This window comes from Phymastichus coffea, unplaced genomic scaffold, assembly GCF_024137745.1.
Source record: "Phymastichus coffea isolate CEN01 unplaced genomic scaffold, Cenicafe_Pcof_1.1 PCOF00024, whole genome shotgun sequence".
Lineage (NCBI taxonomy): Eukaryota > Metazoa > Arthropoda > Insecta > Hymenoptera > Eulophidae > Phymastichus > Phymastichus coffea.
This window is the reverse complement of record NW_026706835.1, coordinates 760,001-786,276: the sequence shown is the minus strand read 5'-3', so window position 1 is coordinate 786,276 and position 26,276 is coordinate 760,001. Positions and strand designations below refer to the sequence as shown.

Here is a 26,276-nt window from a genome sequence, read left to right as displayed (position 1 = left end):
TTTCTAGAATTTCAAATAAATAAAACATTTATTATAGTTAAATTATAAATAATATCCATTTTTGAGAGTTACAAACTCATTTTAAGACGCGCGTGTCTATTCTTATATTTGCGTATTTGATTTCTTATAAAATTAATTATAAAATTAATAGTCACGTATAAATTATTGAATAAATTAATTTACTTGTATATTGTTTTGAAAGAAATTTACACAATTAATGCGGGAGATAGTGGTTTTTCCTTTTTTAACTACTAAAAGATCTAATCGTGATTATGTCTTCGCGTTAGGGAGAGGGGAGGGTTACTCAGGACTAGTTATTTGAGAGAGAGAATAAATGCGTTGCAGTCAGGCAGATTTCCATGTATGGGGCGTTGATTGCTATTTTCGGCCGAGACCAATATGGATAAGAAGACCCTCGATTTCTTCTACCTCGTCACTCTTTACTGGCTGTTGAACAATCGACTACTTGAGAGTGTCACTTCGCCAAATATATTTGTACGGTAGAATATTTTTTAATCAGTGTTATAATAGGCTAATTATTGTAAATAACAGCATATAATATAATAGAAACAATGTGATTAGTGATTAACTTATTTCTTTTGTTATTAATTTTTCCTTCTACTTAGTTTATTTTTTTGTGCTTTAGAGTTTTATAGATTTTAAAACGGTGTGCTAGTATTAATCATACTTAGAATAATAATTAGTATATAAAAAGCATGGTTTATAAAGAAATAAATACTTTGTAACTGATACAACTAAACTGATTATATAAGCTAGTACTACCAGTAAGTGATGTACGGCTTACAATATTTGGAATATATCGTATCAATAGATTTCGAATATTACATCACTTAATTAAAATGTAATAAATAGTTAAGGTGTGAGTACAAAATTTCAAGCTAATCTAAGTTATAGTTGTCTTGAACGAGATCTACAATCCGAATTTGATATCTTTTATAAACTTTAATGTTTACTTATTTATCACGATGCTCACGGAATATCGATGTTTACTTTTAGACAATGAAACTATTTTTCGGTTCTCTATTCGATCATCATTATGCAAATAAAATAAAGATAAGTTTTGATAATTGTGTATTTAATTTGAAATAATGAAATGATTCATAAAGATTTACTCGCTACCCAAAACTTCATTAAAAATTAATTAAGTTAATTACCAGAGTTTGGGATATAGAATAATTGTATACATTATACAGCGAAGAGTAAGCTATGGTAATATTCATGTATTTTGAAATGTTGCATAAAAAATTTTAAGATTAAAGTAAAAAAAATTACTTCGTATAGACAAAAAGTACTATTGACAATATTAGAGTATTGTCGAGGTTTGAAACAACCCTAAAATAGTACATTTCGTAAATGCAAGAACGGATTATCTTCAAAATTCTTACTTTGCATTTTGAAATTAAACTACTGTCGCATAAGATATAAAATGTCTGTTAAACATATAATGCTACTATGATGTTTAAGTGCGAAAAAATATTATTTATTTTTGAAAATTATTTAAATTTAACAACTAAAGGATTAGATATTTTTTTGCGTTGAACAATTTTTATTGTTGTGTATTGGTCGAAATAAGTGAGTTTATATTTGGTTTATGAAAAGAAAGTTTCATTTCAGTTTTGAGCCATTTGAGACCTCTAATTTTGAAGTTTACTCTCTTTAAGTACAGAATATGTTGATTTTACAATGTAGATTTTATGTGTCAAATATGTCATAAAAGATATAATGTAATTAAATTTTAATTCATATATTGATTTTGGAATGTTGTTAACATATAGCATTTATAATAATGGCATAACATATATTGAAGTAGATATTTTTCTAAAGTTTGTATAGTCTATAGCGGAAAGAGGTTCACCATGGTTAAGGTTCTTAAATGCCTCAAAATTTGGGGAAAGGTACTTACAATAGTTTCAGTAAAAATTTTGTTTTGTATGTACTGTATAATATGATGTTTTAAATCATTGTGGGATTAACAATTTACTTCTTTAAACTAAAATAATTAGTAACGGAATTATAGTGGTTCAGTTTATAAAGGCTCAGACTTTTGTGCAATAGCTTGTGAATTCAAACTCCGAGGATATAAAAATGTTCAGAAATGTAAAAATTTCATGATTGTTACCGTAATTCTGGTAATTCGTTTTCTATCTTAAACTGTAGGTCCAGTCATAATACGTGTAAAAGTCTCATTCACCACTCTCACCATCTCAAAAGTAGTAGAAAAATTAAATCTACATGCTCATGAAACCAAGAATAATACGTATAAACACCTAGTGTACCTCTGCAGCGTTCCATATAAATGTAGTTCACAAAGTAATAATAACAATAATAACATTAGATCTAGCTGTTAAAAATACGTTACAAAAATAGGTTTTATTTTTTGTTGGTTGTAGTTTCTGGAATATAATCATAAGTATTATTTTATGTCATTCTGAAGCGTCAATCACTTACTATTAGTACTATCTTAATGTACGTAAAATAACATGATAATCATACTTCTCTGATTTAACTCTTTTTAGACTTATAAATTATTTCATCAATGAAACTAAATGAAGTAAATTAATTAAACCTATGTATACTCGAAACTATATCTATTCAAGTCATTTTCTTCACTTTAACAGTAAAATACAAACAAAATTATTTAAAAACCAAATAACTAAAAAAATTTAGTTAGAATTAAATTGATGGATATTCGATATTTGTAAAAGTTGATAATTTAAAAATTATTGATAATAATGATACCTTGTATAATTAGACAAGCTTACAATCGAGCACATAATTATTATGCTTATGAACTATATTGTGCGCCGGAAATATGGCACGGTATATCTATATATATCAATTGTCACGTATGTTACGGTACACAACAGTTTATATGCATAATAATTATATGCATAATTGTCAGCTTACATATAATTGCAATTGACTTTTATAATAATAATAACGAGTAAACGGAAAACAACCTACTGCTAGAAGTTTATCTACAGTGCCAGTCAATTGTTCAAAATAAGTTTTTTTTCATTTTTCGAAATAAGTTGTTTTTAGCATTGGTCGTAAATATATATAAATTTATTCATTAATTATATTAACTGTGTACAATAAATAGTTCTCACATAATAATAATATCATCATTTATAAATAACATTGAATTAGAGAATAAATTAATCATTACTTTCATCAAAGTATCTACCTTTACTTTTAATTACTGCTCAGAAAATTCTAGGCATCCTGTTAACAAGCTTGTTTAACGTATTTTCCGAGATTTTATTCCATTATTCTTTCAATAATAGCTCATAGATTTGTCCGCGACGTAGGGCATACCTTTCATACGAGATCTATCCGGAAAGTATCGGGCCTACCTTTATATTTTCGTGCTAGCGTTATTCTTTCTCATCTGGTGGGTGGCATCCTTCAAAGTAATCCCCACTTGATTGAATAACACGGTTCCATCGATGTGTCCACTTTTCAAAACAGTTCTGGAACTTACTTTTAGGGATAGCCTTAAGTACACTCATACCATTGTTTTCAACCGTTGTTTTGTCATCGAATCGGTGAGTGGTTTTTTTAGTTTTGAAAACAGCCAAAAGTCACAAGGAGCTATGTCGAGACTGTATGGAGGTTGTCGAACCCATGCGATATTGTTTGCTCAAAAACTGCTGCACAAGATTGGATGAATGCGCTGGCGCATTATTGTGATGGAGAAGCCAGTCACCACTTTCCCAAAAGTGCGGCCGTTTTTTTTCTTACTGCATCACGCAAACGTTTCAAAATTTGAACGTAGTATTCTTTATTGATTGTCTGACCTATTGGTGCATATTCGTGATGTACAACACCTTTACAATCGAAAAAAACAATCAACATTGACTTCACGTTGCTCCGACTTTGACGTGCTTTTTTTGGTCTTGGCGATTCAGAATGCTTCCACTGTGAAGATTGTTATTTTGTTTCAGGATCATAACCATAAACCCATAATTAATCACCTGTAATAACTTTTCTAAGCACATTATCATCATTATTGACCATTTCCAGATTGTCCAGAGCGATTTCTAAGCGAATGTTCTTCTGCTCTGTTGTGAGCAATTTTGGGATGAATTTCGCACACACGCGTTTCATTCCTAAATTTTCGGTTAAAATTTCTAAAATGATAGTTTTTGGTATTCCAAGGTCTTCTTCTAGTTCTCGTATAGTCATACGACGATCTTGTTCGATTGCAAGTCGCACCCGCTCAATATTATCTGCGGTTTTTGTCGTCGAAGGTCGGCCGGAACGAGAATCACTATCGACAGAAGTGCGACCATCCTTGAACCGTTTATACCACTCTTTTATTCGTGTTTTGCTCATACACTCGCTTCCGAAGGCCTTTTGTATCATTTCAATAGTTTCCGAACTCGTTTTTCCGAATTGAAAGCAAAATTTGATGCAAATTCGTTGATCTTGTTTTTCAGTCATTTTTGACAATATCAAAATCCGACGAACGCGAAAAAGGCACTGTAAACAAAGATACGCTGCGCATGAACTATACGTCTGGCAGATGTCAGTAAGTAACCAATAGATTCGTGAGGCTTTACTGTTGACTTTTCTGTCCGGTAGAGGTTGCTCGAACACTATGGCGCGAAGATATAAACGTAGGCCCGATACTTTCCGGACAGACCTCGTATTACAGAACCGCCACGAAACTTCACCGTTGGCACAATACAATTTTTTGCAAATTTCTCTTCTGTACATCTTCGAACCTAAGCGGATCTTTTAAAACCAAAAATCTTAAATTTAGACTTATCGGTCCGAAGCACCTGTTTCCAATTTGCTATTGTCCAGCTTTTATGTTCTTTAGCCCCTTTTAATCTCTTCGTAATATTTTATTTTCTCAATAGCGGTTTCTTTACTGTAATTCTACCTAACAAATTATTTTCACGTTGTCAGCGCTTTACGGTTGCTTCACTTACAGGTTTCTTTATTTGATTGTTCACATCAACAGCAATTTGTCTAGCTCTAAAGTGTCTATTACGTAAATTTTAACTTACAATGTATTTATCATTAGACTTTGCAGTTTTCCTTGATCCACAGCAGCGATTTTGTTTTCAACACTGCCAGTAGTTCTGAATTTTATTACATGGATTTTTTTTCAGTACGTCGAGGAATATTCAAAATTTTAGAAATATGGCGATTACTTTTATCACTTTTGTGTAATACGATAGCTTCATAATGTGAGTTTTTGATACCATTCTGATAACGACAGTTCACGTGAGAAATAATGAATAATGATATGAACAATATGAATACGGTTTACAAATCCGAAATCTATGAAGTGAAATAATTTTATCAGTTGCAAACGCGCTATATACATCCAATAAATAGAGAATCACATAAATTTCATGATAACTTTGTTAAGATTAGCTTTTAATGATTATTATAGGAAAATTTTACTTAACTTTATGATGTACTTTTTTGAACTTGTTTATTTTAATAATAGTCTTGAGGAATGAGCATATTTGTACATTGAAATTCGAATTATAGATCAAAGTTTATCTACAACAAATGATCATTTTGTATAGAGAATACACAAACAATTTATCAGAAAATTGTATATACAATCAAACATTCTTTTATTAAGGTAGTTCACAAATAAAACATGGTATTGTGATGCTGGTTTTAAAGTATGTTATAATGTAGAGAAAATTGCGATGGATATACTCATATTTTTTTTGGTTAGCTGGCGGTGCTCATTTTTGAAATTATCAAATTCAAAGTTCATGAATTTAACATTGGATTTTACGGGAGACACGCACCAGATATTATATTTGACTTCGTTGTTTAATGAATTTATCATGTGATTTTTTGAAAAACAGGTATGTTGTACTTTAGAACATGAGAATCAATATGCCATTTTTCTGAGCACAGCTTGCGGTACTAAATTTCGAGATATATTAATCTAATGTACTCATGGCGATGAGTTTTTCGTCAGGCCTGAAAAGTAATCACGGAGAACACTGAAAGAATTGGTAACATTGCATCAGCTTGACTATAGTAAACACTATATTAAACTGCTTATAAGTATATAGTTTATCCATCATACTCACTAATCATCAAAATTCTGTACACAATTACAAATAAAATATTTGTTTTTCTTTTATTATTTATTGCAAAAAATATTTATTGTATGATAATATTGAAAGCTAGAGTTCAACTACCGAGATAAAAAATATTTGTAAATATAGGAAGGGTTGTGTAATTAATTATAATTTACAAATCTATACTTTTTATTTTTATAAAATAAAACTCTATTAGATAAAGTTTATTTTAAAAACATTTTTTTTTAATTTTCAACTCCTAGTACTTCATTGTTATTATAACAAAAAAATATTTCATAAACATAATATTTATCTAGTAATATTTAGAATATTGTAGAATACTCGTACATTATATATACGACTAGACAATGTTGAATAATCTTCAAGTGTTCTATCAGCTTAATTATTTATAAAAAATTTTGCAAAACAATAGTAGTTCTCTGAGTACCTTATTGTAGTACATATTACTACTCAACATTACTATTATATATACTTTATAATAATCAGACTAATTAGATCCAGTTTTCAAAAGTTATTGTTCTATAATTCTTTTACTTTTTGTTATTTTAATTTTACGATCTGCATCTTTCTCGGTAAACAATACAATAATACTATTACCGCCTTGATTTTTATATATATTTAGAATTGATTCATAATACACAGCCTATTTTGTTAACCTTTGCCTCATTTCTATTGAAAGCACTCCAGTCAATCCATTAAGGTATATCAAGTTAGCTTTAATTTGAATATCACTGTAGCATTCTTGAAATTTTTTTGAAAAATTAAACAATTGATTCTTCAACTTAAATACATCGACAAGCATTTCTAATATTGTAACGTCACAAATAGCATCGTGGAACATTTGTTTGTTATCCAGTATTAAAAATTCAGTCGCAAGTGTTTTTCATTTGAATGAGTTTAAACTCTTCCTTTCAGGTAATAATTTATTAAACATAGACAACATATCAGAAAAGTCACATATTATAAAAAAATTTGCCAGGATTCCATGCTTTGTTATCTGGTGCATGAAAAGTCTTCTGTCGAAATTTACATTGTGAGCGACCAACAATACTTTTTTTTTCTTCGATATTTTTCGCAAAAATGTTTTAACAGCTGATAAGACATCGGTAATTTTTAATGTTCCAAGAACTTCATCGCTGTTGAGAAACAGCGTATCACCTACTTTGGTAAAACTCGTAACAATCGACACGATGACTAATGTCTTTTTCAGGATTGATGTAATTATTAAAAATATCGCCACATTTTGCAGCAATTTGATATATTATGATGCTGATATAATAATATCAGCATTAGTTTCTAGGCCGGTCGATTTTAAATCAAAATAAACAATTTTGGTATCATTCTCTGAGCTCGCGAATAAACCATTGCTTACTTCTATCTATTTCAGTCTCAAAATTACAATTGCTTTCGTAGATAAATTCTTTCGATTTTTCTTTACTTTGTTTCAATTTTTCACGCTATTATTTCAATTTAAATCTTTTTTTTTACTCGAAATCAATTTACTTTTTTCTATCCTTTCTTTTCTTTTTTTTCGACTGTGGTAATATATTTCAAAGTGTTATCTCCCATAGTAAAGTTTAATGCGTGTTATAATTGACAACGCACTTTTCACCTTCATTCAAAACGCAAACGCTATCAGCTACCCTAAAATCATTTGCAGCACTTATACTGAGACATTCATTTTTTCGAGCTTTATGTGCCACAATGTTATTAAATGCTTCATTTATCTGACTAGTTGCTGATACAGAAAATTTATGAGAATTTGCTGCATACTTGTCAAAAAAACGTACCAATTTATCATTTAAGCTTTCATCAGTTAATAATAAAGTGCGCTTCGTATTCGGTTTGCACCAAGTACCACAATTATTATGTCGACTATATAAATGTTCTGGTAAATTTGTGAACACATTAGCTAACTTTGCTTTGACGCTCGTTTCATACCACAGCAAATTTAAAGCACTTAGTAATATGCTTTATAGCAATTTTCGGTTTAATTTGTGATGTTCGTATCACTTATAAATAAAATAATTCGAACTCTCGTAATCTAGCTAATGAGTAAGAATTTGTTTCCAATGATTTTACTCTAATTGTCAAGAAAATAGATAAATGAATCAAATATAATAAATAAGTAAATCAAATATAGATAAGTAAGTGCAATATATCGAGGAAAGTCAGACAATGCCCTAGTTTCTTATGGTGCGAATTGTCCCATAAGCAGAGCTAAAGTCTTTCTTTGATAGGATATAATTCGGCCCAAGTTTCTTATAGCGCGAGATGTTCTATAAGTCGAGCTCAAATTATAAGGAAAGGATAGTCTTGCTTAGTTAATCACAATGAGAGAAAGAACTTAGGTATTAATCCAAGTTTATTCAGACTCATGCGCTCACCTTGCAAGGCTAGAAGTGAATGCTAGCCTGTGCAAAGGTAGGCCTATTTATACATAGATTTTCCCGCTTATTATTGCAGGAGAGATTTCATCGAAAATTCGAGAGACATTCGCGAATTTTGAGAAATAAGTTTTCTTAATTTACAAGTAAATAACCATTAATATTAAGTTTTTAACACATGTAAATTTTACAGAATTTGTTATTTGTTGATTTTATACAATATACAATTATCGCCAATAGTGTCGTCAAAAGTTATTAACTAATAAAGTTAATTAACGTGATATTACATTATTTACAATAGAAAATTATTAAAATTTCATATAACTTTATAGTTGATTAATTTTGGAAGTATTTTCCAAAATTAATTATTTAAATTAATTAATAACATTTGAATTATGACTAATTTTTCATATTTGTAACGGTTTTTTCTAATCTTAATATGCGATTAATAGATTAATTATCTAAGATTTCTAAATCATAAAGTTATCATTATCAAGTATTAACTTAATATTTTCGTTCTATATATAGCTTATTGTTTAAATAAATTATTAATTGTTTATTTATTAATAACAATTGTCATTCAGCTGTTATTAATGAAACCAATTCTTACTCATGTTCTATGCTTATTCATTTTGCATATAAATTATTTATATTTTTCTAATATGTCATATGTTAATAAATAAATTAACTTTGCATATTGATATTCATTATTAATTTATAATTGAATGAGATATTATGAATCTACATGTTAAAATCTATATAATCGATACTTTGTTATATTCAAATTATCTATAATTAACATATTTTTCTTAATATCATGAATCATTATATCTATGTCTATTATTTTGTGACGTCACGCTGTTTATTTTGATTCGACTTTTATTTGTATACAGTCGCGTAAACAGTGAAGTAGCGCCGCTTAATGTATTGTTTTGACTAAACAAATAGATACGTTAGACTAGTTGCAGTCATTCAGTGATTTAATAAATAGCTCATATATAGGACCGTTACAAATTGCTTGTGTGACATTTTCAATTTGTATAATTCGTTCGTAAAATTTTTGACGAGATGATTCGTATCAGCGAACTTATGAATACTATTATTTGGACTGTTTTTTCGCACTGTGGCTATCATTGAGCTATCCTCATCACCAATAATACATTTGACTTGTAACCTAACTTCTTTTAAAATATAACTATGATTACTTAATTAAACGCCAGCATCGGCTTCCATGGCATTCGCACTTCCATGGAAGTTTTTTCGACAGTCGTGCTCTTTATCATTGTTAGCATCACATTTTGCGCATTTTCTATTCCTCGTCGTATGAGGGGGAACAATAAGTCTTTAGAAAAAGAAGGAAAAAAAAGTTTTGCGTATGTAATTTTTTTTCATTTTTCAACATAATCTCCTTGAAGGACGATACATTTTATTAAACGGCCTTCCAGTTTTTTTAAGCCATCAGAAAAATATGATTTCTGAAAATCCTCAAAATAGGCATTTGTTTCGGCGATGACTTCTTCATTCGACGTAAATCGTTGTCCGGCAAGCCATTTTTTGAGGTTAGGAAATAAGAAAAAGTCACTGGGAGCCAAATCAGGCGAATATGGTGGATGGTCAATTAATTCGAACTTTAAATCGTTAATTTTTGCCATCGAAACTGCACTCATGTCAACTCGAGCATTGTCTTGAAGAAAGAGGCATTTTTTTTGTTTAAATGGGGACATTTTATCTGATTTTTTCTTTCAGCTACCTAATAATAACGCATAATATTGTCCAGTAATCGTCTGGTCCTTTTCCAAGTAATCGATGTAGATAATTTCATACGTATCCCAGAAAACCGTGGCCATAATCTTGCCAGCTGACTTTACAGTCTTTGCCTTCTTTGGGGCTAGTTCTCCTGCGGTAATCCATTATTTGGACTGTTCTTTGATTTCAGGAGTGTAGTGGTGTATCCATGTTTCGTCTACAGTTACGAGTCGATGCCAAAAGTCTTCCGGATTACGACGAATGCGTGCCAAAAGAGCCTCAGAGGTGACCATGCGGGTTCGATTGTTTTCAACAGTGAGCAAACGCGGCACCTATTTTGCTGATATTTTTTTCATCCCCAATTTTTCATGCAAAATTGAAATGATTGTACCCTTTGATACCCCTGTTGCCTCAACTGATTCTTGCAATTTTATTTTTCTATCACTCAACACCATATCGTGGATTTTGTTGACCATTTCTGGCATACTCACTTCTACGGGGCGTCCTGAACGACGTTCATCTTTTGTTGTTGTAAGGCCGCGTTTAAATTCATTTACCCAGTTATAAACAGTCTTAAACACAGGAGAAAACTTGCCGTGAACGGCTTTCAACTCAACTGTGATTTCTTTTGGTGTAAAGCCTTTCAAATGAAAATGTTTTATCACCGCTCGAAACTCTGTATTTTCCATTTTTCAAATAAACCAATAACTTTTTGTTCAGCCAACGCTCACAAAATAACGACTTAATGAATTGAGCTGAAATGTTGTACGATATCTAGTTAGTAGTATTGCTTGCCAAAAACATCATAATTTAAGCGTGACGAGCGCCATCTCTGGGATTTTATAAAGATTTATTGATAATTACATTGCTCGATAAAATATCGATCACAGTACAATAGCCATTCAGGTTGTCATAACTTCGGCTATTACCGCGTTTTGTTCAACCAGTATCGAATGAAACAATTATGTTTATTATATCACCTAAGTTTTATCGAAGTCTTTACTAGTTGCATTTTGTGACGAGGATTGTAATATGTTTAAGTTTGGAAACATGTCACTTGCAATTCCAGCAAGCCTGTAAAAAGTATTTAATAGGAAAGAACATTTTTATTTGTTTATTAGAAAGAGGAACAGAAATAAAAATTTCAATTGTTATTATATTTTTTTATTTAAGTTGAAGAATAATAAAACATGCGTGAATATACACGTTAGCAAAATCAGTTATAGAAAATACGAGTACACATAATGTTTAGTAATTAATTCAGTTATTGCATATACATTTTCATAGTAGATATGATTTCTTATAATTAACTAGTAATATTTACAATATGTAGTGATAAATTAGGTTATTGTACCAAATTCTATTGCAATGATTATTTATACTAATTTGTAAAAAACATATCAAACTATAGCATACAACTATTAATAAAAAAGAAACTTGCTCATTGTATATTCTTTCTATTGCATACACTAAAAATTAAATATATTGAAATAATTAGTACTGTTTCTCACCGTATACGAGGTGTGTTCAAAAAGTAACGAGAATTTTTAAATTTCGCGGGTTTGGAGAGTCCGCTTGTATAAAATTTTTTTTTATTATGTTGGTACACATGCCCCTGAAGTACGATAAAATTTTCAGCAATATTCATTGCTTACTTTTTAAGTGGCAGCCGCTAACGTTAGACGTGTTTTTCGAGCTCGGCGATTTTCGTTTGTGAAAAAAAATGGATCAAAGAATTTGTATTAAATTTTGCGTAAAAAATGAAATAAAGTGTAGTAAAATTTGTCAAATGTTAACAAAGGCAGATAGTGGGTCTGCTATGAGTAAAGCAAGGATTTATGAGTGGTATAAGTGTTTCCAAGATGGCCACGAAAACGTTGAAGATGACGAACGACCCGGACGCCCAAGCACATCAACAACCGATTAAAACGTGAAAAAAGTGAAAGAAATGGTTATGAACGATCGCCGAATCACAATCAGAGAAGTCGCTGATGATGTTGGCATATCAGTTGGCTCATGCCATCAAATTTTTTTGAATGTTTTGGGTATGAAACGTGTGGCAGCAAAATTCGTTCCAAAATTGTTGAATTTCGAACAAAAACAGTGGCGAATGGAAGTTGCTCAGGAGTCGCTAAATGAAGTCAATAACGATGCAGAACTACTAAAACGTGTTATAACAGGTGACGAAACATGGGTTTACGGATATGATGTCGAAACTAAGGCTCAATCGTCCCAGTGGAGGCATTCTGGATCGCCAAGACCGAAAAAGGCTCGACAAGTACGGTCGAATGTGAAGGTTATGCTCACTGTGTTCTTCGATTTTAATGGCATAGTGCATTATGAATTCTTGCCACAAGGTCAAACAATCAATAAGCAGTACTACCTACAAGTTCAACGTCGTTTGCGTGAAGCAATCCGAAAAAAACGCCCGGATTTGTGGCAAAACAATTCATGGCTTTTGCACCACGATAATGCGCCTGCTCACACTTCATTGCTTGTTCGTGAATTTTTGGCCAAAAACGAAACTGTAACGATGCCTCAGCCTCCATATTCGCCAGATATGGCTCCATGTGACTTTTTTCTATTTCCAAAAATAAAGAGAACATTAAAAGGCCGTCGTTTTACAAGCATAGATGACATTAAAAGCGAATCGCTGAAAGAGCTAAAAGCTATTACAAAGATCGAGTTTCAAAAGTGTTTCGAGGATTGGAAAAAGCGTTGGCATAAGTGTATTGTATCCGAAGGGGACTACTTTGAAGGCGACAACATTAATGTAGATGAATAAATAAATATTTTTTTCATAAAACGAAAATTCTCGTTATTTTTTGAACACACCTCGTATAATAATATAGCTAATTTTATTAACATAATTGTAGAATTACAGATACTTATTGTAAGCTAAGCTTATCTATGTTTTCATTAACTATTTGTTTCTCCTTCATCGCGGCATCCAAACAAATACTCTTAGCTTTATCTTCAACCACCGATCCTATCGACTTTTCGTATTGTTGGTACAAATAATTCGTTATAGGTAGTAAATTAGCGCACGCAAGAATTTTGTTCAAATCTGTGTTGGCCACACCTGAATGTACTGCCTCTGAAACATTAATTCATTGTAATAAATATCATTTTATTTCAAATTATATACAAGATAACTAATCACTAAATATTTTATAGTGTACTTTAAATTTAATAAAAATTGCATATTTACCCATTACAATAGATGTATTCATTTCGGATTTTCCATTTTCATTTTTGGATGTTTCAACTTTCGATAAGGTTTTGTATATACGAGGGGGGGGGGGTCAATAAGTCTTTACATAATCCCAGAGATGGCGCTCGTCACGCTTAAATTATGATGTTTTTGGTAAGCAATACTACTAACTAGATATCGTACAAAATTTCAGCTCGATTCATTAAGTCGTTATTTTGTGAGCGTTGGCTGAACAAAAAGTTATTGGTTTATTTGAAAAATGGAAAATACAGAGTTTCGAGCGGTGATAAAACATTTTCATTTGAAAGGCTTTACACCAAAAGAAATCACAGTTGAGTTGAAAGCCGTTCACGGCAAGTCTGCTCCTGTGTTTAAGACTGTTTATAACTGGGTAAATGAATTTAAACGCGGCCGTACAACAACAAAAGATGAACGTCGTTCTGGACGCCCCGTAGAAGTGAGTATGCCAGAAATGGTCAACAAAATCCACGATATGGTGTTGAGTGATAGAAAAATAAAATTGCAAGAATCAGTTGAGGCAACAGGGGTATCAAAGGGTACAATCATTTCAATTTTGCATGAAAAATTGGGGATGAAAAAAATATGAGCAAGATGGGTGCCGCGTTTGCTCACTGTTGAAAACAAACGAACCCGCATGGTCACCTCAGAGGCTCTTTTGGCACGTATTCGTCGTAATCCGGAAGACTTTTGGCATCGACTCGTAACTGTAGACGAAACATGGGTACACCACTACACTCCTGAAATCAAAGAACAGTCCAAATAATGGATTACCGCAGTAGAACTAGCCCCAAAGAAGGCAAAGACTGTAAAGTCAGCTGGCAAGATTATGGCCACGGTTTTCTGGGATGCGTATGGAATCATCTACATCGACTACTTGGAAAAGGACCAGACGATCACTGGACAATATTATGCGTCATTATTAGGTTAGCTGAAAGAAAAAATCAAAGAAAAACGTCCTCACTTGAACAAAAAAAATGCCTCTTTCTTCAGGACAATGCTCGAGTTGACACGTGTGCAGTTTCGATGGTAAAAATTAACGATTTAAAGTTCGAATTAATTGACCATCCACCATATTCGCCTGGTTTGGCTCCCAGTGACTTTTTCTTATTTTCTAACCTCAAAAAATTGCTTCCCGGACAACGATTCACGTCGAATGAAGAAGTCATCGCCGAAACAAATGCCTATTTTGATGGTTTTCAGAAATCATATTTTTCTGATGGCTTAAAAAAACTGGAAGGCCGTTTAATAAAATGTATCGACCTTCAAGGAGATTATGTTGAAAAATAAAAAAAAATTACATACGCAAAACTTTTTTTCCTTCTTTTTGTAAAGACTTATTGACCCCCCCTCGTATCACATTTGATTGATAAGATGGAATAACGGCCAACGCACTTTTCATCTTTGATATTATTGAAAGATAAAACACCTTTGCATTTTTGCATATGAGGTTATCTCCGAGTACATCTAAATTGACTATACATATTCTATTATTGCTGTCATAAATCTTTGGCTGACTATCTTGTATGGCTTTTCTTTTAGCGTTTCCCAAAGCTTTCCATCTCGTGAAAATTTGTTTTATAAATCTTCCATTTTTCAAACGAAAAGTATTGTTCACTTCTCTCCGACGTGTCGCTGTGTATAACCTCTCAACGACCGAGTTGAGAGTAGTAATTGCTTCAAGAATGGCACTGCCAATGTTACAAGGGGTATGGGAAAACGACGTAGAAGACGTATTTAGACGCTGTGCCCAGATAAAAATAGCGAATAAAGTAAGGTGGTTCTCAATCATTTACTGTTTTATGTTGGAATTCAATACATTGCGCACCTTGACAATGAAATAAGCTCTAGTGGCATTAGTGAACTACCGTAATTTAATAAACTTATATAGAAAAAAGTGCACAACATTTTTTTTTCTTGAATTGTTAGAAAATATCTGTATATTTTCTCCACAAAATGAAGTATTTTCTTTCAAATAAACATTTTTGTATCATTGGAATATTTAAAAAATCGGAGAGTCGAAATTTCACGTTGTTTTGGAAGGAAATGCTTATAAATTTGCTGAATTTGAACCAAAAAAATGTTGGAGCAGTAATTTCGAAATTACAGTGCCGCTCACGCACTTTTACCCCCCACGGGCAAAATCAGTCTAACTTCAAAGTTTTATATCTCTGGTAGAAATTAACGTACAGAGACGCGCGTGGGTGCGTTTGAAAGGTCTTTCGGAGAGCTTTCAAATGATACGACTCACGGTTGCCATCGATTGTTTTTTTAAATTTTGCAACAATTATGCAAAATTGAAAATTCTGAAATTTTTTTATTATTTTTGACAATTAGCCAATTTTGGAAAAAAAATCGTACGAAAATTTGAAGTACACCATTTTTTAGCTATTACCAAGCCCTATCTGAATCACTCATCAAAAATTTATTTTCGTCAAATATGACGCGCGCACGGGCATTTTTTCCTGGAAGTGACAGTTTTTTTCAACATTTTTTATCTCCGTCAAATTGTAACAATCGAAAAAAATTTATAGGACAAAAAATGTTTGTTGTTTCACGTAGAATACTGCAATAATTTTTTTTTTGGTTTTTCGAAAAATTTTTTTTTTCGGTTTAAATTATTTTTCAAGGTCGAAAAAAAAAAGATTTTTTTTTTATGTAATTTACGATACTTGTTATGTAGTATTATTGAATGGGTGGAAAAAAATTTTTTTTTGTGGTTTCTCATCTTTTTAGCGTACCGACTGTGAGAAAAAAAAATTGAAAAAAACCGAAAAAAAAAATTTTTCGAAAAACCAAAAAAAAAATTATTGCAGTATTCTACGTGAAAAAACAAACATTTTTTCTCCTATAAATTTTTTTCGATTGTTACAATTTGACGGAGATAAAAAATGTTGAAAAAAACTGTCACTTCCAGGAAAAAATGCCCGTGCGCGCGTCATATTTGACGAAAATAAATTTTTGATGAGTGATTCAGATAGGGCTTGGTAATAGCTAAAAAATGGTGTACTTCAAATTTTCGTACGATTTTTTTTCCAAAATTGGCTAATTGTCAAAAATAATAAAAAAATTTCAGAATTTTCAATTTTGCATAATTGTTGCAAAATTTAAAAAAACAATCGATGGCAACCGTGAGTCGTATCATTTGAAAGCTCTCCGAAAGACCTTTCAAACGCACCCACGCGCGTCTCTGTACGTTAATTTCTACCAGAGATATAAAACTTTGAAGTTAGACTGATTTTGCCCGTGGGGGGTAAAAGTGCGTGAGCGGCACTGTACTTCATAAAAACATTCTATTGGTATGATTCATGAATAAATTTTGCATTATATTTATTTCCTTTGATTGATAGTTTTTTATGCGTTTTATACTTAATTTTTTCTAATCTACATTATTTTTTTGAGATTGAATTTTTTGAGTAATGTGGGCCCATCCTTGATTATTATGACTAATATATGTTCTAAAGAATCTTCCTAATTCTGTGTGGACTCGTTTGACGATATTACTCCGGGCATGTCTAATACGTGAAAATATTTGCTTTATTTTTTGTTCTTTTAATTTTTTATACCACTATTTAGAAGTAAATTGAGTCCCGTTATCATTTATGATTGATTCTGGTTTCCTAAATTTTGAAATATAATCTTCAACTATTTTCTTAATAGTTATCCACTGTATTGACTGTTCCTTCGTCTCAGGAGTGTAGTGGTGTATCCATGTTTCGTCTACAGTTATGAATCGACGTAGAAAGTCGTTCAGATTACGGTGGATGCGTGCCAAGAAGGCCTCAGCGGCCACCATTCGACTACGTCTGTTCTCGACTGAGAGCAAACTCGGCACCCATCTTGTCGAAAGTTTTCTCATGTCCAATTTCTCATACAAAATCGAAATAAAAGTACCTTTTAATACTCCTGTGGCCTCAACTATGTCGTGCAATTTCATTCTTCGGTCACTCAACACCATGTCGTGGATTTTATTGATCATTTCCAGAGTGCTGATATCTACAGGATGGCCTGAACAATCGAGTTGATTTTGTCTTCTAAATTTTCTCTATTTTCTTTTAATTTTATACATAAATTATTCTTTGTATGCATTATATCCTCAAAATTTTCATCACATTGCTTGGATAATTTTTTATTCGAAATAGCTAACTCTTCCTTAAGTTGATGAAACTTTCTCTGATATAATAGCGATTAATCTATTTACTTTTATAGCTAAATTATTTACGGTTTCGACGGTAGTAGTAAAATCATTTTGTAACTTAATCTGAATCAAATCTAAATCTTTTAAATCTCTTTCTACGGCTTTCTCCTACTCTTTCGTTTTATTTTCAATATCCTCAAAAGCTAACCCAAAGGTTCCCATTTCTTTCAGACTACTTTTAGAATTATTTTCTGTAGAATGAAAAATGGATGGTATTTGATCGCTCATTGGAGTAGATTTAAGAATAATGATGTTTGAAATAAAAGTCGCTCGATTGCTTTATACCAAACGTACACTCTTTGTTTGCTACCAAAAAGCTTGAATTTCGCCTCATCGGCCTACAAAATATTTTTCTTATCTTCAGAGAACAATATTTACGCGTCCCCTTTAATCATTTATACGGTTGATTTCATGAAGGAGTGACTATTTAGCAGTGATTGAACCAAACTGACCATCTGTATGTAGCTGTCGAATGATTGTTCTTACAGAAATACTTGTATCTTCCTTGTTTTGATATAAATATACTTTACTTTTCGAAGCTGTCAACCTTCTGTTTTGTGACTTATTAAAGCAATAAATTTTTCGACTTTTTTATGTTTTTCGAAGACGGGCTGATCGTCTGCGGTCAGCGTTAAAATCTGTTTCTTTATATCTAATTACAGCATAGTATACAATAAGAGGGCTTTACTGCAATTTCTTTGTATTTATACCCTTATTGTACAATCATTGCTATTGCACGTTGTTCAGTTGATTCAACTTTCCTAGAAACTTTTTGCTGCCATTCGATTCACTTTTAGCAACAATAACATCGATTAAGCAGAATTAGTTTTCTATTTACCAATTTTTAAATAGCGTAATACGAAAATTTGAGTTTTTTGGTAAATTTTCGATAGAAAAATGCGTAAATTATTATGTATACTAACAATTTCCACTAATATTTACACGAATGTTTGCTCTGTGAACCAAGTCATTTTGGACTGATTCTTTAAGTAGCACATAATATAAAATCGAAATAAATACAAACGCTAAATGACAAATATGTAGCGTCCAACTTTATTGGGAAAAATAAAGTGGAGTCTCAGGGACGTCGTAGAAGCGACGTATCTCAGGTATCTCTTTTAATATACGATACGCCATGGCTTAGTTAAAGCTTAGTCAAGGAAAAACGAGTTGAATTACAAATTCAAAGACGGCTAGTGGGCAGAGGATAACAAAGTTAAAAAAGGAGTGAAGTGAAGCGGCTGAGTCTATCGGGTCTAAGTACTTAATTTTTTCATAACTTATCTAAAGGACTGTGACGTCCGGGTCACTATCTCAGGTACGTCTGAGGCGGACGTTATCTCAGGTGCTCTTTTTTGGTCTGCGTGCGTATGCTTAAACCGGGATGAGCAATTGGAGAATTAGAGCTTCCTATTTCGCGTTTCGCGCTAAAAGAGAAAAAAAAAGTTTGGACTGCAAGTCTTCCATCAAACACCAGGATCCAATGGAATCGGGACTTGCATGTGAATATCCCAGACCTTGCTAGAATTGTCACACAAAAAGAATTTAATTTATTTTCTACCGGCGCGATTGTCTTATAGAAAAGTATCCCAATTTCTGCTGAAATACTTTTCGAAGACTTATTTTCACGAGTTTCGATTGGCTACTCTAATAAGAAGAGGAAAAGGAGAGATAATGATAAAAATTTTCAGTTTCAACTTACTTTTTCTTTTTATTCTTCGTAATTGTTTTGTACTTGGAGAGTTAAATCTGGACCTGGCACTTGGTCGAACTTTGTAGAACAAGATAAAAAAACTGGAGAGCTGGAAAAGCGAGAGTGAGTGCTTTTCGTTCGCACACGCCCTTTTAAAGCCTGGGGGTGGTTGGGAGGATAATCCCTCTTTCAGTCCCTCAAAATTTGGGAAGAGTGGAAATGGCAGCAAATTTTAATTGGCTGACTGAGATTTTCCCACTATTCTCTTTCAGTTTTCGGGCCCTAATTGGTTCAGGGGCGTGGTGAGAATCGGGGGCGGGCGTTCAAGGGTATGGGCCCTATCTCGTTAGATGGCTCTCCAAGTACCATTTTCGTCACAAATTTTCTTATAATTATTAATTTATTCCTTTACATAAATTGTTATAATTAATTCTTAATAATAACGCAGTTTTATTAATATCTAAACATATTTTGTGCGAAAATCTCTAATCCTACGCGTTTACAATGAATAACTTAAATAATTAACTAAATCTGTTGTTTAAATAATATGGAATGAGAAAGGAGAAATTTTGCATTATTTAGGAATCGCATTCGTTTACATGAAGCTTAATATATATAGTTGATTGTGGACTATCTAATTGATTTATTGTAACAAAAAATGTCTTGTTGTCTTTTTCTTTCGTTTATTTGAGTTGTGTTGGCTCTTTGATTAACTTAATTTCTGCACAATTAATTTAAATATTTGAACGTAAAAGGAAAATTGTTAAAAACTTGTATTTATTATTTTATCTAATAAAATTCAATTCTATTTATTACAAACATAATTTTAATTTATGTCGCATGTTTGACTAATGTACTATAGTTCATTTATGTAATTGTTTTCTGAATATTTATTAAATTTTCCAACTTATAGCTTCAAAACTTTTGGATATTTTCGTTAATTGTGCGGAAACTACGTCTTTAATCAAAAAGTGTGCGGGAGGTTTTAAGAAGCTGCGAAATTCTCCTATCATGCTGTTATTTTCTCAATTCATTTATACAAAAATAATTATTAGATTTTTTCTCTATGGTAAAAGTTTTAGCTTCTAAAAGTGGAAACTTTTGGGAGTTGTCGTGTAACAGGATGCAGGCAGAATTCCGCGGCTCCTTTACTCTATCTCTAAACCTACTCAAAAAAAACTTTACGATCTTTCGGAGTAAAATTCGGAAAGTGCTTGACAAAGGGATGGGTGTTTTCATGTGTTCTTTTGCCGCTTCAGCTGAATGCTCTCCTTTTTCTCACTCACAGAGTTAAAATCTAAGTCACGTATTAAATGCGCATACACGCAAAAGTACTCAAAAAAAATGTTATTGATAATAAACGGCCCGACGTTACAGGACAAAGCATAGTTTGTAAATTAAGATAGAAAGACGGAAAATCTAATAATGAAAAATTAAGGGTTTTATTTTGAGCGAGCTTACGGTATTTATATTCTCTGGGCAGCATCTCTTCAAAGTCCCGACTTTTCAGCTTCAGAAACCCTAAAAAAAAGGCCATGTCACACTCGTTTCGCTTAACCCATTAACGACCAAAATACTCAATTTTTTTGTCGATTTTCAACGCGTTTTTTTCGGTAGTCGTAGGCCTAAGAAATTTTTGAAAACACGTATTTGGATGGGAAATTTAACGCTCTTTCAGAATCTTTTTTCAAAATTGCGATTTATTGCGTTATAAAAAAGTTATAGCCAATTAAACAATAATAATCTGAAAAATTTTGAAAAAAATCAAGTTTGCGATTTTTTTTAGTAATGTTACCGCTAAAAAATCATCAAACAAATATGATCAGAGGTGATAACGACTATCAAAGTATCTCCAGGAATTTTGGTGGAATTTTTGAACCACTTCTTCCAATAAAATGGTGGCAAAATAAAAAAAAATCCATAAAAAATATTTCTCATTTTTTATCTCGGAAACCATTAAGTTTAGATGAAAAGTTCATTGAATAAAAAAGTCTCAGAATTAAACGAGAAATAAGCCTGAATTTTTTCAGAATTTTCCGAGGTGATTTTTGAATTTTCGGAGAATACGGAAAATCCATTTTTCCAAAATCATCTCCAAAAATTCTGAAAAAATTCATGCGTGTTCCTTCATAAATTCTAAGACTTTTTGTTCCATAAACTTTTTCTCCAAACTCAATAGTTTTCGAGATAAAAAACGTTCTACTCTTAGCATGACCCAGAGATAACGACGAGGACGTAGTAGAATTTTGTCTCCTTTGGGGTGCTTGATTTGAGTGAGTCCCCTTGCCTCTCACTGCAATACGAATTTTTCAGTGTTTTTTTTTTGAAACATTCAACACAAATCGATAAATCACATTTTTCACAGATAACACAGATAATTCTCGTTCTTATGGGACAATAAGAACAAAGTTTGAGTTTTGTTTGTTTGGACATATTGTGTTTCTCTTTTTTGCATTGTCTCTGCGTCATGTAATTTTTAGCTATTGAAAGTGCAAAATCTTTTGTTCCAACCCTTTTTTTCTCATCATTGACAGCATTGAATAGTACAGTAGCATTTACAATCGAAGCTTGAATTAGTCTTAAAAAAACTATCTACGTCCATTTTTTTGAACGAATACTCGGAAGTAAATTGTTACAATGTCCGTCGTGGACATCATTGCCACCCATAAAACTGTTATAGACGCTAATAGCCCTCGGAAAATGTATTTCAACTTTTTTTTCTTCTTGCTTACTGTATCTCTTTGAAAAGAATAATGGAGTTACCCCTGCAGCAGTAGAAATAATCGAAACTGGTTTTGAATCCATCACAGGGATGTAATTTATACTACAGTTCTTATCGTGCTTCACGGCATACTCACCTCTTTGAGCTTTTTTATTTAGAACATTTTTATCTTTGACTCTATCTTCTCTAATAGTACCTGTACATTTTAACCCAAGTTTCTTCAAATGCACAGCGAGATCTAAGCTTGTGAAATAATTATCAAAATAAAGATGGAACATAGATATTTTGCCCGGAGGTATACCACGAAAAAACTTTTCTAGTAAATTCATGACAACGCGAGAACCTAATGCACACTTACTAAATTTACTTCCCGTTGTAGAATTTTTTCCGCAGTATAAGTCAAGACCTAATACAAAACCATCGGAAGTACAAAGACCCCAGAATTTGTGACCAAATCGTTTGGGTTTTCCTCGAATGAATTGTTTTAGAACCGTCCTCGCATAAGACTTAGCCATCATTTCATCGATGGAAAGAGCAGTTCTCCACACACCGAACTTCTTAATATTAATTTTAAATAGGTTTAATAGTGAACGGACACGCCAAGCATAGTCAGTTGGATTTTTATCTTTCGTTTGTAAATATTTTAATTTTGATTTGATCTCTTCAAACTTATTACGTGACATAGCAGAAGAAACAACGTTACAAGATAAAAAGGGATCACGTGACCAGTAATCCCTCTGAGATTTCCTTTTGTTGAATGAAGTCAAAATGATTATTCCCACGAATGTATTTAAGTCTTTTAACTTTAAATCAAAATTATTTTCTTTGCAAGCATATATTGCTTCATTTCAGTTGAGAAAAATGTTTCAAAAAGTTCTACTGGCTCCATTTCTTGTATTTTATTTTTTACCGAGTCTTTCAATAAAATTTTGTCTTTCAAATTATCATTATACTTTTTTTCTCCTTCCATCCACTGGAGTTCATGCGTTCTTTCTAATTTAGTTTAAGTTTCAGCATATGTTTTACAAGCTTCTGTGTACGTTATATTAGAAATTTCATCATCCGAATCAGTATCGAAATCTGATTAATCAGAACCAGAATTGTCAGGATTTGGAAGGGTAACTACTCGTATATCATCGTAAGTGTTCTTTGAAGTATCAATTTCGTACATTTCATACGAAATGGGAGCGAGTGGAACGTCTTTTACGTTTTTGCGACATGTTATATAAAATAATAAAAATACCTAATGAAAATAATTACTACAGTTTTTAATGCTTCTTGTCAAACCTAGACTTTAGAAAGCGAAAATAATCTTTCCGATTCGATTTACTGTATGGTCTCAAAATAACAAGAGACTAGTAAGTAATAAAAATGAGCTCACATACAATTTTCTGAATTGCTTTTTTGATATGTGTATATTAGTATACGCTATACGAACTGCACTTGTATACACATAAAAAGGCAAAACATTATTATATTATTGTTGAATGGCTGTTCTTTATTCTGTATCAAAAATATTAACGCTGCTAGGATTATAACCTAACTCACTTTTTATCTCGAAAACTATTGAGTTTGGAGAAAAAGTTTATGGAACAAAAAGTCTTAGAATTTATGAAGGAACACGCATGAATTTTTTCAGAATTTTTGGAGATGATTTTGGAAAATGGATTTTCCGTATTCTCCGAAAATTCAAAAATCGCCTCGGAAAATTCTGAAAAAATTCAGGCGTATTTCTCGTTTAATTCTAAGACTTTTTTGTTGAATGAACTTTTCATCTAAACTTAATGGTTTCCGAGATAAAAAATAAGAAATATTTTTTATGGATTTTTTTTTATTTTGCCACCATTTTGTTGGAAGAAGTGGTTCAAAAATTCCACCAAAATTCCTGGAGATACTTTGATAGTCGTGATCACCTCTGATCATATTTGTTTGATGATTTTTTAGCGGTAACTTTGCTAAAAAAAATCGCAAACTTGATTTTTCGCAAAATTTTTCAGGTTTTTATTGTTTAATTGGCTATAACTTTTTTATAACGCAATAAATCGCAATTTTGAAAAAAGATTCTGAAAGAGCGTTAAATTTCCCATCCAAATACGTGTTTGCAAAAATTTCTTAGGCCTACGACTATCGAAAAAAACATGTTGAAAATCGACAAAAGAATTGAGTATTTTGGTCGTTAATGGGTTAAGGGGAAACATCCGCACGATGATCAAATTATTATCTCACACAGTAATCGAAATATACTATTTAATTAATTAAAAATATCAATTTCTTCTTGCAGACGAGGAGGTAATTTTTAATTATCAAACATGTGCGACGATGATGTTGCGGCCCTTGTAGTCGATAACGGATCTGGAATGTGCAAAGCTGGGTTTGCTGGAGATGATGCTCCTCGAGCAGTTTTTCCATCAATTGTTGGTCGTCCAAGACATCAGGTATGGGTAATCTTTTATCTTTACAACTATTACTTGTGGTCTTTAGGAAAAAGGTGTGAGTAGAATATTCAAAAAATATAAGTTGTATCCATATTTGCATTCTCCGACTACCGATACATCTTTTTACATTAAAACTTTCGTACAAATTTTCAGTAAATATAGATTACTAAAATAGTAAAGTTCCACGAAATCTAGTTTTTCAACCATACTTCGCTGAGCTACGAAAAAGTTTATAAAAAATATAAATCTTTCATTCAGTGCTTCTAAGTCTTCCCCTTCAGTGATATTGCCGCAAATCCTTCAAAATCTCAATAAATGTTGGGTTAAGATAGTTTATGTAAAAATTTATCTATTTACAATCTAGTTCAAATTTGGAATAGATAATTATTGATCTATCATATTTTCATCTCAAAAAACTCAGCCGTTACAAAAAAAAGTTATAAGGTTTTATAGTTGGATATCTTAACATACAAACCCTACCTACAGCCTCTAACGAATAACGTTTTCATTGATTAAAAAAGCTTTATTTGTAATCCTTACGAAAAGCTAGGAGCATATAAATTGTTGTATTGCGGATGTATTATATTTGCCTCAAATATGCCATCCGTAACGTTTGTTAATAAATTAAATCAGAAGTTAGCAATTTTTCAAGAGTAGCAAATGATGAAGTACTCGTAAATTTTTATAAGTTAAGATTTGGCAACGTCAAATACAGTCGTTGTTAGATTAGAGTACCTGTACATTTTAAAGTAGATTTATACTACTGTTTTATTACTCATGCAAATTTATCATTACATCACAGATCTCTTTTAAAAATTTTAAATAAATTCTAAAAAAATTATTATGAGAAATATTTAACATATTTTATGAGCACAGAAATGTATAAAGTGTGATAATGAACTAAGGTTAAGATAATGAAAACAAGGAGTTTGGTGATAAACTTAGCATATAATAGAGTTATTTTATTATTTGAAGACTGTAGGCTAGACACAATTTTATTTATAATGGCTTTGTGGTTGATAATTCCAGGCTTTCTTTTATGCATTTTTTCATATAAACTATCTTTCATGCCTCGTTTTTTTCTTTTTTTCTGTGTGAATGATAAAGATTCATAAGTAATATTATTCTTAACCATTTGCTTAATCATGGCACCGGATACTGATCTGCAACGTTTGATTTTATGTTAGCAGAGTAAATAGTTCGAACTCTAATTGTTTTATTTGTAATCGCGGTTCCGAGAGTAAACAAGAAATTGACACGTGAATGCTCTATAAGTATTGATATTTCAATAATCACCGAATAGCAAACACAGTATTCACTGTTTCGATGAGCCGTTTAAAATACAATTGAGCATTGTTGCATCTATCGAGGAGAAGCCCGACAGCGCCGTAACGAATATTTAATTTAATTTCTAGGGAATTATTAATTTCGTAGAGGAGATAGTCTAAGGCTACTTTTTTCTTATAAGAGAGAGAGAGAGAGTCTTATGAGTTAAGCGCTTAGATTATCGTAAGGTAAAGGAATTAGCAGGCTAACCACTGAATAATGAAATCAGTCTCAGAAAATAGCTGAGTCTTTATTTCGTTCAATGCTCGCGCTGCTAAGCAAGGTAGGATAATGAATCCTCTTGCCGCAACGACGAGCGAATTTATACTTGCGAAATTGGCTCCTTTCTACGCTTGGTAGCCCCTACAACGATATTTTTGATGTTAGCATAAACTTTGTACAGGTTTTGTCGCAAAATGGTTCGATCGAA

General features: G+C 31.9%; 1 protein-coding gene across 1 annotated transcript in view; it reads left to right on the top strand.

Moving 5' to 3' along the window:
- The first annotated feature begins 354 nt into the window (after positions 1-354).
- Positions 355-26,276, top strand: part of LOC131675532 (actin, muscle) — an 81,323-nt gene continuing 55,401 nt past the window's right edge. The window contains exons 1-2 of the mRNA XM_058954546.1: positions 355-495; positions 24,367-24,520. Coding sequence (XP_058810529.1) covers positions 24,395-24,520 — 126 coding nt within the window. The 5' untranslated portion in view covers positions 355-495; positions 24,367-24,394. The remainder of the gene's footprint in view (positions 496-24,366; positions 24,521-26,276) is intronic.